Below are 17,826 nucleotides of genomic sequence, written 5' to 3'. Positions count from 1 at the left end.
CTCCAGTACAATTTACTCCCCACCCTGGCTGAACGGACAGGGAAAAAGTTTCTGTCAAGATATGTGGATTTGTTAAATTTAGTGGGACACTGGGGTGTGTGAGAGGTCTGGGCTAGATGTCCCGCTCGCCAAAGGAAAGTAAAGCATCTCTCATAGCCTTGATCGCTGCAGAACCACTGTCTGGCTCTGCTGGGCAGGAAGTTACTTGCATATGGCCTCTCCTACACTATTGTGTACACAGCACCTTCATGCAGGGCCCCTTGTTTTCACAAAGCCTGATGTGTGGCATACCGAGTGCCCGGCGGTATAACTGGGTGGGCAGACTGGACTCATTAGCCTTGGCAGGCACCCAGTCTAAGAGAAGGAAAACTTGACTCCAAACCCGGGCAGATGGAGCCCGGTAGCCTTGACAGGCAGTTCATACAGGAGAAGGGAACTTCCTTTCAGCAGCTCCTGCATCCAAGCTGGTGCCAAATGTGTCATGCTCAGCATTCCTTTGGACCCCACCAGCAAGGATGAGAGGGCGATCCTGTGTCTGGGCAGCCCAGGATCTTGATACTCCATGCCCAGGCTTGTGCCCTGGAGAGGCGACTCCAGACTTGCTTCTGAGGTGTGGTCCAAGAGTCATGGCCTATCTACCTCGGACATCATGGCGCTGGAAAGACGAACAAAAACGGTCAGAGACTGCTGGATCTGTGCATCTACCATGACCTGTGCGATACAAACACCTTCAAGTGTAAGCCAAAGCACCAAGTGACATTGCAACACCCCAGGCCTCACTGCTGGCACCAGCTCGATTTGGTCATCACCAGGCAAAAAGGAACAGCCCAGTCAGAGCTAGTTCAATGCACACCTTTCAAGGATGGAACCAATAATCAAGGACAAATGAAAAGCCTTCATAGCAAAAAATGCCCCAATGAACTGACACTTGCTGCCCTCAGAAGTGCCCAAAGCATCACCCAATGCATCGCTAGTCAGTGCACGAACGAGTACATGGCAACAACTGTGTGAAGGAATCCAGCTCAGTGTCGAGTCTGGAAACATCCAAGGTATGTACAGTGGCATTAAGAAGGCTCTAGGCCTTACAGTGAAAGGGGTCACCCCTTGAAATCTCTGATGGGAGAGAAGATCACAGACCGTAACAGTTGGCCAGATCGGTGGAGCACTACTCAGAGCTAAGAGCTATACACCCAAGAAACGTCAGTCACAGTTATGGCCCTTAGCAGCATACAGCCCACCATGGTGAAGCTCAACAAATTGCCTACCCAAGAGGAGCTCAGCAAGGCCATCAACTCCCTCTGAACAAAAAAGCACCAGGTAGCGACAGCATCCTGCCTAAGCTATTAAACACAGGAAACTGACATTCCTTCAGCCGCTGCATGAGCTACTCTGCCTCTGCCGGGAGGAAGGAGCAGTCCCCCAAAACATGCGCGATGCCACCATTGTGACCCTTTGCAAAAACAAAGGCAACCACAGTGACTAACAATTACAGAGGGATCTCGCTCCTGAGCATCATTGGCAAAGTGTATGCGTGCATCATCCTCAACAGGCTGCAGCTGCTGGCGAACTGACAACTCCAAGAGAAGAGCAGAGAGCAAGGTCAGCCACTCTACAGGATGTTCATTGACCTCACTAAGGCCTTCGACCGGGTCAACAGGAAGGGCCTATTTGAACTTCTCAGTAAGATTGGCTGCCCCCGAAAACTGCATGATAATCTCTTTCCATGCCAATATGAAGGAAACAGTCCGGTACAATGGATCCTCCTCCGACTCCTTCCAAATCAAAATGGACAGAAAAAGGGGTGGGTGCTGACTCCTTTCCCACGCCTTCAACTCGTCCACTGATGGTGTATATTTGCACACCAGGTCCTACGGAAGGCTGTTCAACCTATAACGACTGCACTCGAAGACTAAAGTGAGGTTGGTGCTCATCAGGGAGATACTCTTTGCAGATGACACGGCTCTTATGACGTACACCGAGGACACCCTCCAGAGACTGGGAGACCATTTCACTGATACCTGCAAGCAGTTCGGGATCACCATCAGCCTGAAAAAGACAAACGTCAGCATGCAAGATGCCTCCATTGCCCATTCCATCAAAATCGACGGTGTCACCCTGGAAGCAGTCAACTTCACTTACCAGGGGTCAACCATCAGCAACACTCTTGCGCTCGATGTGGAGCTGGACAGAAGGCTTGGAAAGACAAACACCATCATGGCATGACTAACGAAGAGGGTGTGGGAAAACAAAATGCTGACAGAGCACACAAAGATCCAAGTCTAGCAGGCCTGTGTTCTCAGCAACCACCTATATGGAAGTGAGACCTGGCGCACCTATATGAGGCAAGAGTGTCAGCTCAACTCCTTCCATATATGGTGCCTAAAACCCATCATGAAAATCAGCTGGCAAGAATGCGTCCCACACAGCGAGATCCTGCAGCTTGCAAGTATCCCCAGCATGTACTCCATGCTAAGCAAATGCCGCCTTCGATGTCTGGGACACATCCAACACAAGGAGGATGTGAGGCTGCCTAAGGACATCCTATATGGACAGCTGGCCACTGGCACCAGAAAAGTCGACTGCCTCTCACTCCATTTCAAGGATGTGTGTAAATGGGACATGAAGGCATGCAACATTTCAACCGATGGTTGGGAAGTGCAGGACGAGGACCAAAGCAACTGGAGACAGTCCCTAAGGGCATAGCAGTCACTGATGTGAGTAGAGGCCTGCTGGCGGTAGAGAAATGTGAGAGAAAGAAGATCGCAGCAGCAACCCCAGCAACTGACTTCCCAGTACGTCTGTACCAAGTGCAATAGGGACTGTCACTCATGCATAGGCCTGCATAGCCACAGCAGACATTGCCAAATCCCCAGAGACAGACAACACTCCAAGGGCGCTACATGCATGGTCTTCAAGACTGAGCCGCCAGCGATGATGAGTGGGACACCTGTCTGTCGGCTCGCTAAGGGAACAAAAATGTCACAAAAATTCATGAAATACAGCATTAAAATTAATGACGAGTTATAGTGCCCAAAATTATGTACTGTACTGCCATGCTTAAGTTCTGTTTGATATTACATATGTGACATCATTACAGAATGAGCCAGTAGTATAGTAATGTAACAGTCATTTCAAATGAAATGATTTCGGTGTAGTCACGAGATAAAAAACATAAAATGTGCATTTTTCTGAGTAGTGATGTGTAATAATTATGTATCTAGTGATTATACTTTTGCTCTCTTTCTAAATTTTCTTCAATATCACAAGTGTTCAAATCATCAACTCCATCGAAACATTAAGCGGTCCCTCAAAGGGACTTGTGATCTACTGTCCAAAATGAATTTCCAAGAGTCTACGATAAGAAAGTTTCTTTGTTTTCACCGTTAGGTGTTGAAATCATGTCTGATATAACTGAACGATAAGAACCAATGTGGTGGCCATATTGGAAGCCGGATCTACACCATTTTCATTTGGGACCAAGACGACACCATTACAAGTCAATATTACCATCGATTCATGAGGCATTCATACTTAATGTAAAATATTGGAACCATTTTTATTTAAAATCAAGTAGATATCTTAAACAGTGTTCTGGTGAAAACCCATGTGACAAAATTTCATGATGGCTTCCATGGGAGCCATATTATAGGTCAAATTAACACAATTTACACTCAGGAAAAAACAGAAACAATAAGTTGGCTTGTGCTGGAAACCCTATGCCAATATGACTGTCATTTAGGAGCAACAATAAGTTCAAGATTACTGCCATAGTGGCCATATTGAATGTCAGCTCAACATAATTTTTGTTCCGGACTAATGTGACATCATAGGAAGTCATGTGGTGAAAACTCTATGTTAATAGTACTATTTATCCTGGAGGAGTAATGGCAAACCTTTGAAGGCTGGATTGCAGTACTTCCTCTCATGCAAAAATGTACATGAACTAAGCATTAATGGCGGACAGTACATACAAAACATTGGTTTAACAAATGCCATTCACAAACGGAAATTGGAGTCTGGTGCATGCACTGAATTAGGTCTAAAATTTGTATCTTTAGCTGGCTACTCGATTTCTACCAATTTCTCAATGACAATAAAGAAAAGTATCTCAATCATGGCTGACATGTACAAATTGTATGCCATGCCACGCAAGTGGTAACTCTTATGGCTACCATATTAGTCATGAGGGGTAGACTGGTTCTTGTTGGTTGTTATGGGTTTAATGTCATTTTTCAGTACAATAGAATATATATGGCAGCCAGTATATCTGGTGGAGGAAAAACAAAAGAAATCCCTGGGAAGAACCACCAACCCATGGGAAGCTAATGGCAAGACTGGTACCTTGTCACTACTGTACAAATTATTAACTAGTAAGAGCAACAAGTACAAATAGAAGGTGGCCATGAAAGCCCATAAAAGCATCCTATCCCAACTAAAAGTGTCCACTGTATCTAAAAATTCAGAACTGGTGATAATATTAACTGAATACCCACTGGCAAGCTTCAGAATCATAAAACCACAAATTTGTATCGACACTTCTTAATTGCAAGTACATGTACATACCTTCGATAATGAGAACTATCAGCAGATAAAATTTTATATACAACATAATTCTGTTTTGAGAATGTGAGACTGTCAATTCCGCTTTTAGGTTGCTATGTTTACAACTGATCAGTTTCGCTTACAACTTACAAGTGACGAGACTAATAAATGATCTGTGCCGTAAACCTTGGCAAATGATATGAATCCAGAGAAATGTGAATATATAAACAAATACAGAAAACGTAAAATTACTGTCAGTTGAATAAACACAACTGGACAAGGCTTTATAAATATAACCTACCATCAGAAGAAAATTCAGGTTAAGGCCCTTTACCAGTGAACTTGGCCAAGAAATATTGAGAGAAATGGTTTACAAAACTCAGAAAAGTTTATTTTGCTATCTGCCCTGAGCTTGAAGCAGATGGGGACTTTTAACATTTGAATGAAATATCTTTGCGTAATCATCAAAGTAGTTTTACACTTTTTAAATATTTACTCTTGAATTTGCCTTAACTAATGCCATCACTTTTTATTTTCTTCTACCATTAACTTCACACTCAACCAATTTCTGCTCGCAACCAAAAATTTTACCAAAGGTTAGCAACCTAACTTTTGAAAGACCATTACAATTTTCAGATAATTTGCCTAATGGTTACTAAAGTAGGACAGGCAATTTGAGTGCTGAACAAGTGTTGCCACTGTAAGGTTTTTTCATTTACCAATTCAAATAACTTCAGTGCATTCTGAAAGAATAACTGTCGATAAATTTGACAAGAAATAGGTACACCAAACTTATTTTCCATGTGACTTATGACACAAATGTCAGAAAATACATCTTTTAAAGCCCTGAGACTAAAGGATGTTTCAGTAAGACATACTTGGGATTCTGGCAAGGTACTTTCAATGTGGAGTAGTCACCCAGGGATGCAATTTAGAATTTGTGCATTATTTTCATATGAACTCTGTGTGAAAGCAGAGTAACAAGGCAATCTACTTCTTAAACAAAGACCTTCCCTGGATACAATGTATGTTTAAATGAAGCAGCCCTTCCCTGCGTACCATGCATGTTTAAATGGAACAGCCCTTCCCTGGGTACCATATAGGTTTAAATGGAACAGCCCTTCCCTGGGTACCATATAGGTTTAAATGGAACAGCCCTTCCCTAGGTACCATGTAGGTTTAAATGGAACAGCCATTCCCTGGGAATCATGTAGGTTTAAATGGAACAGCCCTTCCCTGGGTACCATGTAGGTTTAAAAAGAACAGCCCTTCCCTTGGTACCATGTAGGTTTAAAAAGAACAGCCCTTCCCTGTGTACCATGTAGGTTTAAATGGAATAGACCTTCCCTGGGAATCATGTAGGTTTAAATGGAACTGCCCTTCTCTGGGCACCATATAGGTTTAAACAGACAGCCCTTCCCTGGGTACCATGTAGGTTTAAATGGAACTGCCCTATAACAATAAAGCATTTTTGTAAATTTTCAAAGCAATTTTCATCAGTTAAGTTTTTCCTTTTTATGTATCAAGTGATGATTACAAGATCTGCAATTTGTTTGCAGTTCATTTGCATTTATTTGTTTGCAGTGTCAGAAATGCATTCTGAAACTGCATTTATTGCTTCCATGGTACCCTTCCATTTTTATTCATCTGGAATGAAATGGAAATGCATTTATTAAAGCTGTGTTTTTCTTGTTTTAGAGTGTTAAAGGGAGAGAACTACTGCTTTCATATCTTGTCTTCCTACAAGCTCACTCTGAAAAATGCAAAATACAATACAAGTTTTCAAGTACGATGTCTACTGCATCCCAAGTTTGGGACCTAGGATCATATGGAATAAATGAAAACTGAAAATATAACCAAAATCTTTAAATGACCTTAATTTGTGCCTGGAGGTCAGAGAGAAGATAGGGGTGCATGGATACGACAGAGCAGTTTCATGTTTATACAGTTTACAGCTATATCTCCGGAACTCATGGAGAAACTTAGCAATGATTTTCAAATGATCCTTTGAATCTGTGAGGATGTGATGTGATTTTGATTTTTAACGTAGCTTTAACAATGTTTCAGTCATATCGCTACAATGTCTGCAATGTGCCAGTTTATAGTGATGTCTAGCACTGGGGCATCATGCAGCAGACATGTAGCATGATGTCCCACCCAGTCACATCATCCTGACACCAGGCCGACCAGTCCTAACACTAACCTTTTAATGCTGAACGCCAAGCGAGGCAGCTGTTAGTACCATTTTTGTAAGTCTCTGGTATGACTCGGCTGGGGATCGAACCCACAACCTCCCGCATCTGAGGCGGACGCTCTAACCACTAGGCCACCGGAGTGGTGTTGAATCTGTGAGGAGGGGAACAGGGAGCAGGTGGAAAGTATAAAAGCAATCCCTACAATAGTAAGTGATATGACCATAATAATAAACTTTTAACAAATAAAATGTCTGCTACTGCTGCTGCCATCAGAATGAGTGACCCTTCTGTATTGCAAACATGACAAAAATTAGCATAACATCTGAGCAAAAAATGTATGATTGTTAGAATTTGATTTTGAATCAACACAACGTTAATTAAGGACATCGACTGGTTACCTAGAGACTGGCTGGGACTTGAGAACCTCCGTCAGCAAATCAGAGCTGGCATAGTAGATCATTCTGAGCAAGGTCTGGAGACACTTGTGACGAACTGTGGGTCCAGCCTTCAACAAAGGGAACATGTACAACAATTATTAATGTGAGACAAATTTTAATCCACTTCATGACAACTTTGCAAAGGTTAATAAATCAATTGCACCAGTGAGAGACTACTCCATACTGAAAGTTGCCTTCCCTGGGCCCCAAATATGTTTGACTGGAACCACCTTAAACAAATAGGCTAATCAGCAGTTACTGCATTGTAATCTAGTCATCAAGAAAATGTAGCAATTTTTTCAGATTTTTCTTGGAAATTTGCTATGCAGCAAAGAAGATTATGTGCATTCAAAAGAATCCAGCATTAAAGTCTAAACAGAAAATAAAATATTTATCAAGTTGAGCCTCAGGGCTTTTGTGTAAGATGATAAGCAAAGAGGTGTGATTCAACCAGTACAGGAGAGATCACTTACTAATAATTCCTGTTTATTTCATTTAAATGCAACTATTTTCAGAAAATGTAACATAACCTATCTGGATTTTTTTTTAGATATGCTGTGTCCAAGTTATTCCCTAACATAAGTGTGAAAGTCTTGGTGAATCACACCTTGCAACAAATTAACTTAATTTCATCAGAAATGTGGAAAAAATACTTAAGGAACTTAGTGTAATTACACCTCAAACTTATTGTTCAAGAGCTTTAGCTTAGTAGTACTAAAGCTCTACTAAGAGAAGAAATACCAAATTCTCCAATATACAAAAACTTTGTTGTGGCTCTATTATACAAACTTACCGAAGAGCTGTAGACTTCATATAATACAGTGAAGAGTGTCTGTATGAAGGCAGAGGCAAGATCTGTGTCCTCCTTCAATACTTCTGCTCTTGAGTCACACTGCTCCAGGTCTGTTTCTGAACCAGAAGCTGTGGAATTAAACCGCAACATCAATATACAAATAACTTTACATTTCCAAGTACACCCCTCTCTCAAGAAGTCATTGTAAAATTGGGTCCAATAACACAGACACCACTATAAGTGAGGGTACAGGTTACCAAAGAACCTGTGTAAAATTAAGAATGGGGTGTCATACCTTCTAGACGTCAAGAAGACCATGGAAGAGGGGTGGTAGCAGTACAGTTTAATAATGGAAAACTTGCTTTATAATTGCATTGGGGATAACTGTCAATATATAGCTTTTTCTAATGAAACTGTTCAATTTGTGGTATAAATTATTATGTAAATACCTTTATTTTCAAGATAACCAATCTTTGAAAAAGTGTGAAATACTTAAAGAGGTTTCAACACATCACATACAAGATTGCCACTGTGTATCTGCAAAACACCGAGTATTATGTCACTGCTTTTTGCACAAGATTCCTTTTGTTAAAAAAGGAGACATTTGTCTTGTGAAAAAACCATCAACACTGAAACCATATTTTTAAAAATCATTTCATCACTGAAATAAAGATGCTGTGTTTTCATTGCAAGCAATAGTGAAACTTTTTGCTCATCCTTGTGCAAATTTCTGAGTGTCAATTCAGGAATTTTAAGTTCACAATATACTTTGGAACTCACTTCTCCAAAATGAACCTTATCCATTGAATAAAGCAGTGAATCCTCCGGGTACTCCTTTTGTTTGGTTACCTTGCTATCTTTGATGACATTTATGAATGACTAGGATAATTCAAGGTACTTTAATTGTACCTTACACAAAAATATTGATAACAGTTTGTAAGTGGGTCAATTGAAATGAGTTGACCTGACACACAACCGTGACTACTAGGTCTAACACAGAAGATTTTCATGCCTTTAATTTATTTTGTACTCCATGCTCTTTATTTGATTTGATACAAATGACAATGTGATAATACAAAGCATATCTACGTTTAATTGAGTGTAACAATACAATAAATATATCAGCAAATCAGAGAACAAAATGGCTGGCACTTAATTAGCCTCTCACAAAAATGCTCACAAACATAGCTGTGACTTTAGGAAAACATTTTTCACATTTGAATGCAAGAGGACATATTGCATTCATGATGATTACACTGCAACTGAATTAAAATATATTACTAAAATACAAATTTCACTTGACAAAACTTATTTCATAGTAATTTATTTCTTATAGTATTAACACAGTTAAACATTAATGATAGTTTGACCTATCAAAATTTTATCAAAGACTGTTATTTACAGTGAGAATTTTTTGTGACGAAAATTTAACAAAATACAGGACTTCTTTAATAAGTTTAGTATTTCATGCTGCTGATTCAAATTTTCAGATACATTCATTCATACATACCATGCTGTTTTCAGCAATATATTAGGGTTTTGATTAACAATTTCGATAGTGATTTTCAACAAATAAGGGTAAATTCTTTTGGCATTTTCCAGACAAAAAAATGGGATCAATACCTGCCACGGCATTATAAGCGAGTTAGCAAGTTATCTGGCACAAGTTATTGAGGGAGCAGTGTAATAAACTTTTCTTTCAGATTTTGTTTTATCTTGATAACTAGGTCTAAACAATGCAGCAACATGTTTAAAATATGAAGATCACATGTCTGCTGTATATTTTTTATCGGGGGGGATCTGCGTAAAAAGGGATGGCAGGGTTAGGTACATTTTCTTTTGGAGAATTCATCATATTAATGTTAGGACATTAACTTCTGCTACCTCCTAATTCCAGCCCTCACAGAAAAATGAAAAAATTGTAAGAACAAAGAAAGTATCAATGAAAACAAACTCTAATTAATTATAATAACTACCTCCCCTATACCAGATTACCTGATGTATCTCAGTTTAATGCTTCAGTGATACATCAAGGAGAATGCTTTCATTCGGAGTGATGCGTGGGAATGTTTACCTATCATGTGTATGAAGAAATATTCTTGGAGAAAGACAATTTACAAGAATAGTTTCCTTTGTCAAATACATCAACTGGTAACATTAGCAGATTAGGCTAAGGCAAGACGGGGAGGGGGAGAGAGGTTGGGAGGTGGGGATGCAGGTGTCTCTATTTTTGGTATCCAGAGAATGTAATGCTAAGGGTAAGATCATGTTAATACCAAAGAGGCAGCACAGCCAAGGATAATTATGGAACTGAGCTGCATGTAGTTGTTATGAAGCATTAACCAGAGGGCAAGGAGAAACATATGCAGTTTCCTTAACAAATAAAATTTATGAGTGAATCAAGAGAAAATTTTAAACCAGTCTCAATGGCAAGGTTATGCTGGCATCAACAAGACCTGTTGGACATCTGTCAACTGCGACAGCCTCAATAAAGTCTCAAATTGAACATTCAAATGTGAGGCTCAAAGAGACGGTTCTAATCTCCTGTGCCACTATTTTCAAAAGGCATATGTGAACCTGTGATATCTCAGAATTCACTGAAAAAATATCACCCTCTTGAGACAAATGGTCAAAGCTTGCAGAGTGATTTTTTGCTTTCCCTCCTTTATCCATCAGGAAAAATCTGGTCCCCAACTAATGTTTTCTCAGTGAATCTAAGTCTGCAATTCAATGTACAAACTGGTTCTTGGAGTTTTATCTAGAAGGATGTAGAAAGGAGAGAGAAAAAATGAGCACAGTCTGAGTACTATTAGCAGCCAGTTCTTGATCCAATGCCTAGGTTTCTGGAACAAGTACCAAAAACACAAAAGTGGGCAGCCTGTGATCCACCTGTTTACAAAGGTTATGACCACAGCTGCCAACCCTCCAGACTAGCAATTAGTGAAGAGGGATACAAATTAGTGAATTGAATACAATAAGTGAAAAATTATACTATGACTCTAGCACCATCAACTTTGATGGTCAGTACCACATTATATGGAAATATGAAAATACTCAAATAAAACTAAAACATTATTTACCCTGATTACAGGTACAAATTTATTTGCAGGCAAATTAACTGATATACACAAACTTCACGCTATTTGTCATAACATGATGCTGTGGCAGACTTCCTCAATTGGACGTAGGTAAATTTGTTTTCAAAACAGTTCAGGCTTCTTGCCTACTGTTTAATCTTGTTGACTAAAATTGTTGCAAATTTTCAGCACCTAAGAAGGCACTAAAGTTTGTCTTATTTATCTGAACAACAGGAAATACTCTTTCACTGTCACTGTTGCTGATCTCCAATTGAGAAAGGCAGGTTATATTTAACAGGAAAACTCACGAACAATCCTTCAGCATTTGTAACTTGCAGGACATGAGTAGGTGGCTTCAAGTACTTCGGAGCTGAAATCTGCTGCAGGTGCTCTTAATTTTCCCAATATCTATATACTTTTTGCTAGCATTGTGCTTTTTCACATCTTTCTTCCACATGTCCACATATATATTATTATACAGTATCTGTATAACAGGTAAATTCTAAGTAACAACACAAGCCCTTGTGTACGTTCCCAATTCTAAAATTCGCAACACACTACTGTTCGAAAAGCAGAAAGACCATTGATGTTTCATGGCTGAATGCAAAGCCAACTTTTAGTGTATTCCAATCTATGCTTCACTTTTTGCTTCATTTTTTGTGGAATACATATCTTTTCCCTTGGAGGTGAAAACATTTTAACTTTAGTTTAGCTTAATTACAAAATGATATTAATCCAGAAGATGAAACGTTGAACGATTAATGATTAGTGGTGTCAGCGTATGGCAAAATATGAACTCAAGCAACTTACGATATATGCCAATCATTCAATATCTAAAAAAACTCATACACTTAAAAAAGCTGTCTTCATTTAGTGTTTGTTTAAAAAATAATTACAGTTGCTAATATACATGTGCCATTTTTAAAAAAATCAGTTGGGCCCCAATTCCACCGCTGTAATAAAATTGTAAAATTAGTATCTTCAGTTTTCTTAAGACTGTTGGGATTAACAGTAAAATAAAATTCAATGCCAGCAAAAATGCTCCTTTTAAAATATAAGACTTCTTTTCAACATGTCAACAGTTCAGCTGAAAGGGCCCTGGATGACCAACTGGTCTAAAGCGCTTGCCTTTACAGATCACTGCCCTCTCATCTCTGTCCATGTGGGTTTGAGTCTAGGGCACAGACAACGTAGTTTTGTGAAAAAGCTTGCCAGTATCTTCCCACAGGTTGGTGGTTTTTACCAGGGTTTTCATGGGTTCTTCCTCCACTAGTTAAAAAAGCCAACATGTATAGCCTATTGAGTACTGAAAAATGGTAATAAAACAACAACAACAACAGTTCAGCTGAAATTGAGTCTCCCTTCTCAAACATCATGATGTTGCTGACAAGAGTTGTAAGCTTTAAGCAGAATTTCCTACTGTTGCAACCCTGCTTGAGCATTAAAGATTCCTTAGCTGGTTCACCGGAGTCTGATACCATGTGATTCTGCATGTGACTCACTAACTCTTAGTGTGATCAGAAGGTAGTAGTGCTCTTTGCCATCTCAAAAGCAAAGCAGACAAGTTGACTGCTGCTAAATCCTCATCTAGATTCAGGGCATCCACATCATGGTAAGTGTCCAAATCCATTCTATACAAGCTGGTGCAAGCAACATCAAAACTAAGAACAGAAACTGAAGTGACATTCAAACTGAGCATGCTATGAAGAACAAAACTTTAAGGGTAAGTATAAAACAAAACAAAAAAGACTGCTTTTTTGCAAACTGCTATGGAAGAAGAATACGCAAAATTACAAAGGAAAATTGGAGGGAAAAAAGGCCAGAAATCCTTGAGACAAAGATAAATCATACACTATACAGACTATACTATAGCCACCTTATGGCGATCGGATATCATTGCAATGGTATCCTTGAGAAGTTTCTTCCCATATACACCATTATTACTGGCTATATGGTATAAATGAAAAGGCACTTTTTTCTTTTCCTTCTGGGAGGCATGTATCCAAGATGCACTGGATGTTAATTTCCTAACGTTAATGTAACTGTGTAATGTCTCTGACCAAAGAAAGAGTTCCATGGAAATGGAGTTCCAATGAATGCAGTATCTACCCTGTAAATTGTCCACTGATGCACCCAACTGTATAACACACAACTTTAACACAAAATCATACAATTGTTGACAATACCATCATGACAGCCATGCTGCCTGAAAATGATACCAACAGAACAATAAGACTTATAAATGTATACCTGAGCCTGGTTGAGAGGTTCCAGTGAGAAAGGGATTAACCTTTCGCTGCACAGAACGTGCTGTTCCCGTATCTTCATTAATCTGCTGCATCGAATTGAAGTCAATGGTATAAGCTCGTCCCATAGTGGACAGGCTTACCTCATCCTCACCGGCTTGGTGGGCAGCCTACAATGAGATTAAGGAATAGAACTAAAATTAATGATGCTATATCAAAGATTGCTCCAACATCAACTAGCACCAGAAAACTCCTCTATGCACCACAAAAAAATGTTGATTTGTTTGGTACTGCTATTTCACATGATGTTGTTTCAATAAGCCCAAACATTTCCTGTTCTCAATAAAATTTCTACAATTTGCTAGAATGGAATACCATATATACTCACTTATAGGTCCAACCGCAAACAATATGGACCCTAATTTTCTATCACATTATGCACCAGCAGATCAAGGTCTCTCTTGTTTGTTCCAACAATTTACTCCTAACAAACTCTACTAAGTAATCCTAACAAATTCTACTGATTACTCCTTACTATACTGATTACTCCTAACAAACTCTACCGATTATTCCTTACTCTACTGATTGCTCCTAACAAACTCCAGTGATTACTCCGAACAAATTCTACTGATTATTCCTTACTCTACTGATTACTCCTAACAAACTCTACTGATTACTCCTAACAAACTCTACTGATTATTCCTTACTCTACTGATTACTCCTAACAAACTCTACTGATTACTCCTTACAAACTCTACTGATTACTCCTAAAAACTCTACTGATTGCTCTTAACAAACTCTACTGATTACTCCTTACAAACTCTACTGATTATTCCTTACTCTACTGATTACTCCTAACAAATTCTACTGATAATTCCTTACTCTACTGATTACTCCTAACAAACTCTACTGATTACTCCTAACAAATTCTACTGATTATTCCTTACTCTACTGATTACTCCTAACAAACTCTACTGATTACTCCTTACAAACTCTACTGATTATTCCTTACTCTACTGATTACTCCTAACAAATTCTACTGATAATTCCTTACTCTACTGATTCCTCCTAACAAAACTCTACTGATTACTCCTAACAAACTCTACTGATAATTCCTTACTCTACTGATTACTCCTAACAAACTCTACTGATTACTCCTAACAAATTCTACTGATTATTCCTTACTCTACTGATTACTCCTAACAAACTCTACTGATTACTCCTTACAAACTCTACTGATTATTCCTTACTCTACTGATTACTCCTAACAAATTCTATCGATAATTCCTTACTCTACTGATTCCTCCTAACAAAACTCTACTGATTACTCCTAACAAACTCTACTGATAATTCCTTACTCTACTGATTACTCCTAACAAACTCTACTGATTACTCCTAACAAATTCTACTGATTATTCCTTACTCTACTGATTACTCCTAACAAACTCTACTGATTACTCCTTACAAACTCTACTGATTATTCCTTACTCTACTGATTACTCTTAACAAACTCTACTGATTACTCCTTACAAACTCTACTGATTATTCCTTACTCTACTGATTACTCCTAACAAATTCTACTGATAATTCCTTACTCTACTGATTACTCCTTACAAACTCTATTGATTACTCCTTACAAACTCTACTGATTACTCCTTACAAACTCTACTGATTACTCCTAACAAACTCTACTGATTACTCCTTACAAACTCTACTGATTACTCCTAACAAACTCTACTGATTACTCCTAACAAACTCTACTGATTACTCCTAACAAACTCTACTGATAATTCCTTACTCTACTGATTACTCCTAACAAACTCTACTGATTACTCTTCCTTACTCTACTGATTACTCCTAACAAACTCTACTGATTACTCCTAACAAACTCTACTGATTACTCCTAACAAACTCTACTGATTACTCCTAACAAACTACACAAACTCTGATCTCACTAGATGCAATGGAGATCTAAGTGTAGATAGTTTGCAGTTTGACTCAGCCTACAAATGATTGTATACAGTAGGAATATTTTAGGATGTTAAGAAGTCTGTTTATTAAGTGGCACATCTCATTTGTAAAATCACCATTAATTACCTAGCAAATTCCTTAAATATTTAGCTATAAACCAATTTGTTGCTCCAGACAATTTACAAAGCATGCACATGTACAAATTTTAATATTTTAGGTATCTAATTTACAACACTAACATTTTATTTTATATTGTTGCATTTGATATAGCTTTGTAATTGTGATTGTGAGCGAGTTACTTCACTAACATTTTATTTATATTGTTGCATTTGATATAGCTTTGCAATTGTGATTGTGAAAGAGTTACTTCACTAACATTTTATTTATATTGTTGCATTTGATATAGCTTTGTAATTGTGATTGTGAGAGAGTTACATCACTAACATTTTATTTTATATTGTTGCATTTAACATAGCTTTGTAATTGTGATTGTGAGAGAGTTACTTCACTAACATTTTTTTTATATTGTTGCATTTAACATAGCTTTGTAATTGTGATTGTGAAAGAGTTACTTCACTAACATTTTATTTTATATTGTTGCATTTGACATAGCTTTGTAATTGTGATTGTGAGAGACTTACTTCATTAACATTTTATTTTATATTGTTGCATTTGATATAGCTTTACAATTGTGATTGTGAGAGTTACTTCACTAACATTTTATTTTATATTGTTGCATTTGACATAGCTTTGTAATAGTGATTGTGTGAGAGTTACTTCACTAACATTTTATTTTATATTGTTGCATTTAACACAACTTTGTAATTGTGATTGTGAGAGAGTTACTTCACTAACATTTTATTTTATATTGTTGCATTTGACATAGCTTTGCAATTGTGATTGTGAGAGAGTTACTTCACTAACATTTTATTTTATATTGTTGCATTTAACACAACTTTGTAATTGTGATTGTGAGAGAGTTACTTCACTAACATTTTATTTTATATTGTTGCATTTAACATAGCTTTGTAATTGTGATTGTGAGAGTTACTTCATTAACATTTTATTTTATATTGTTGCATTTGACATAGCTTTGTAATTGTGATTGTGTGAGAGTTACTTCCCTAACATTTTATTTTATATTGTTGCATTTAACATAGCTTTGTAATTGTGATTGCGAGAGAGTTACTTCAAAAGACAACGAGAAGGTTGAGTATATTAGTGTGCATAAGCACAGAGAAAAGAAGAAAAAGAGAAAGTGGTTTATCTGGCAAAACATGAAATAGTTACAATGATTTGGGATCTTGGGTTTCTGAAATCCAAAATAACTCTTACAGGAATAATAATATACAGTACTAAATCAGACAAAAAATGGCTGTATAATAGGAGTGTAATACTGCTTAACCTTCCATTCACGAGTGCACATTACACTGTACATTGTACCAATGCTGATAATCTTACTGTCCATAAAGTAGTGATAAAAGATTCTAAATTCAACAGTCCAAATGTTATATCAATCTTCAATCTTTCTTACAAAGGGTCTCTTTAAGAACATGACCACAGTATTTGTCCCATCTTAACTCACCATGCCTATTGCAGTATTGTTCACAAAAGTGTAAAGAAAGTATAATGACCAAATTATTCTTCCTGCATATTGGTGTCCCACTGGAATACAGAATAGACCAGAAGTACCTGTTGTAAGAGGTGACTAATGGTGCAAAACTGATTGCTGTGGGATGTGTCCCCTGATGAAGTTCTAAATAAGTTCTTTCCTTTTCCCAAAAATGTGATTTCTAAATAAAACAAACTTTGATCTTGTATTTAACTCGCCATGGCTGGGAGATTTAGTTTCATTTTCTCCTGAGATGGGGTATTGGACGTTTCCTTGTGACTTCTAACAGAATCACATCAGGTCTGGTTCATAAAGACTTTTGTATCATGAACAGGTTACATAAAAACAAGAAATTGTTTCAAATTAGTAAAATAGCTAAACTGCTATTGATTGTTTGGGGTGGGTGGGTGGGTCTTCATCCATTCTCAAATTTACCGTAAGGTTAAATTTTGCACATTTTTATATCTGTGTTGAATGGAATATACTGTTTTAGATCAAATGAGGGGAGTCTAAACTCCTGATGGAAACTGGTTCAAAAACTGCAGAGATGCTGCCAGAAATTTTCAAAAGTCCCTCACACCTCTCATGGCGGTGAATGGGGGAGGGGAACAATGCCAAAAGGGAACTGATGGGTCACAACATTATTATAAGGTAGGAAAATTGGAGAAATTTGCAGACCTAATTTAAGACAAGCATTTAATGACTTTATACAACTCCTTCGAGAACAAATATATAAATTACCTGCATACTCAATTTAACATGCTTAGCTGGTAAATATTCCTCTCTGCTTCTCATCACTCCACTTCTTCAAAGCCTCTGGAAATGGGAAATGCTCTATATGCCCCCCCCCCCTTTTATAATCAGTGTATTCACAGTTAAAGAGCAGTATGAATTATGTTTTGTAAACTAAAAACCCTCTAACAATCTGCTGTTTGTAATTGGAAAACCACTGC

At 37.9% G+C, this 17,826-nt stretch overlaps 1 protein-coding gene across 3 annotated transcripts in view; it reads right to left on the bottom strand.

Annotated features, from left to right (window-relative positions):
* Positions 1-17,826, bottom strand: part of LOC149798521 (E3 ubiquitin-protein ligase TRIP12-like) — a 165,863-nt gene that overhangs the window by 92,379 nt on the left and 55,658 nt on the right. For all 3 annotated transcript variants that reach the window (XM_089957328.1, XM_089957327.1, XM_089957329.1), the window contains exons 16-18: positions 13,295-13,460; positions 7,968-8,095; positions 7,136-7,242 (exon numbers count right to left, since the gene is read on the bottom strand). In XM_089957328.1, the coding sequence (XP_089813454.1) occupies positions 7,136-7,242; positions 7,968-8,095; positions 13,295-13,460 (401 nt within the window). The remainder of the gene's footprint in view (positions 1-7,135; positions 7,243-7,967; positions 8,096-13,294; positions 13,461-17,826) is intronic.

The sequence above is a fragment of the Sinohyriopsis cumingii genome, chromosome 5, assembly GCF_028554795.1.
Source record: "Sinohyriopsis cumingii isolate HCF-2022 chromosome 5, ASM2855479v2, whole genome shotgun sequence".
In the NCBI taxonomy this organism is placed as follows: Eukaryota; Metazoa; Mollusca; class Bivalvia; order Unionida; family Unionidae; genus Sinohyriopsis; species Sinohyriopsis cumingii.
The sequence above is the reverse complement of the archived record's forward strand: the minus strand, read 5'-3'. Positions and strand labels throughout refer to the sequence as shown.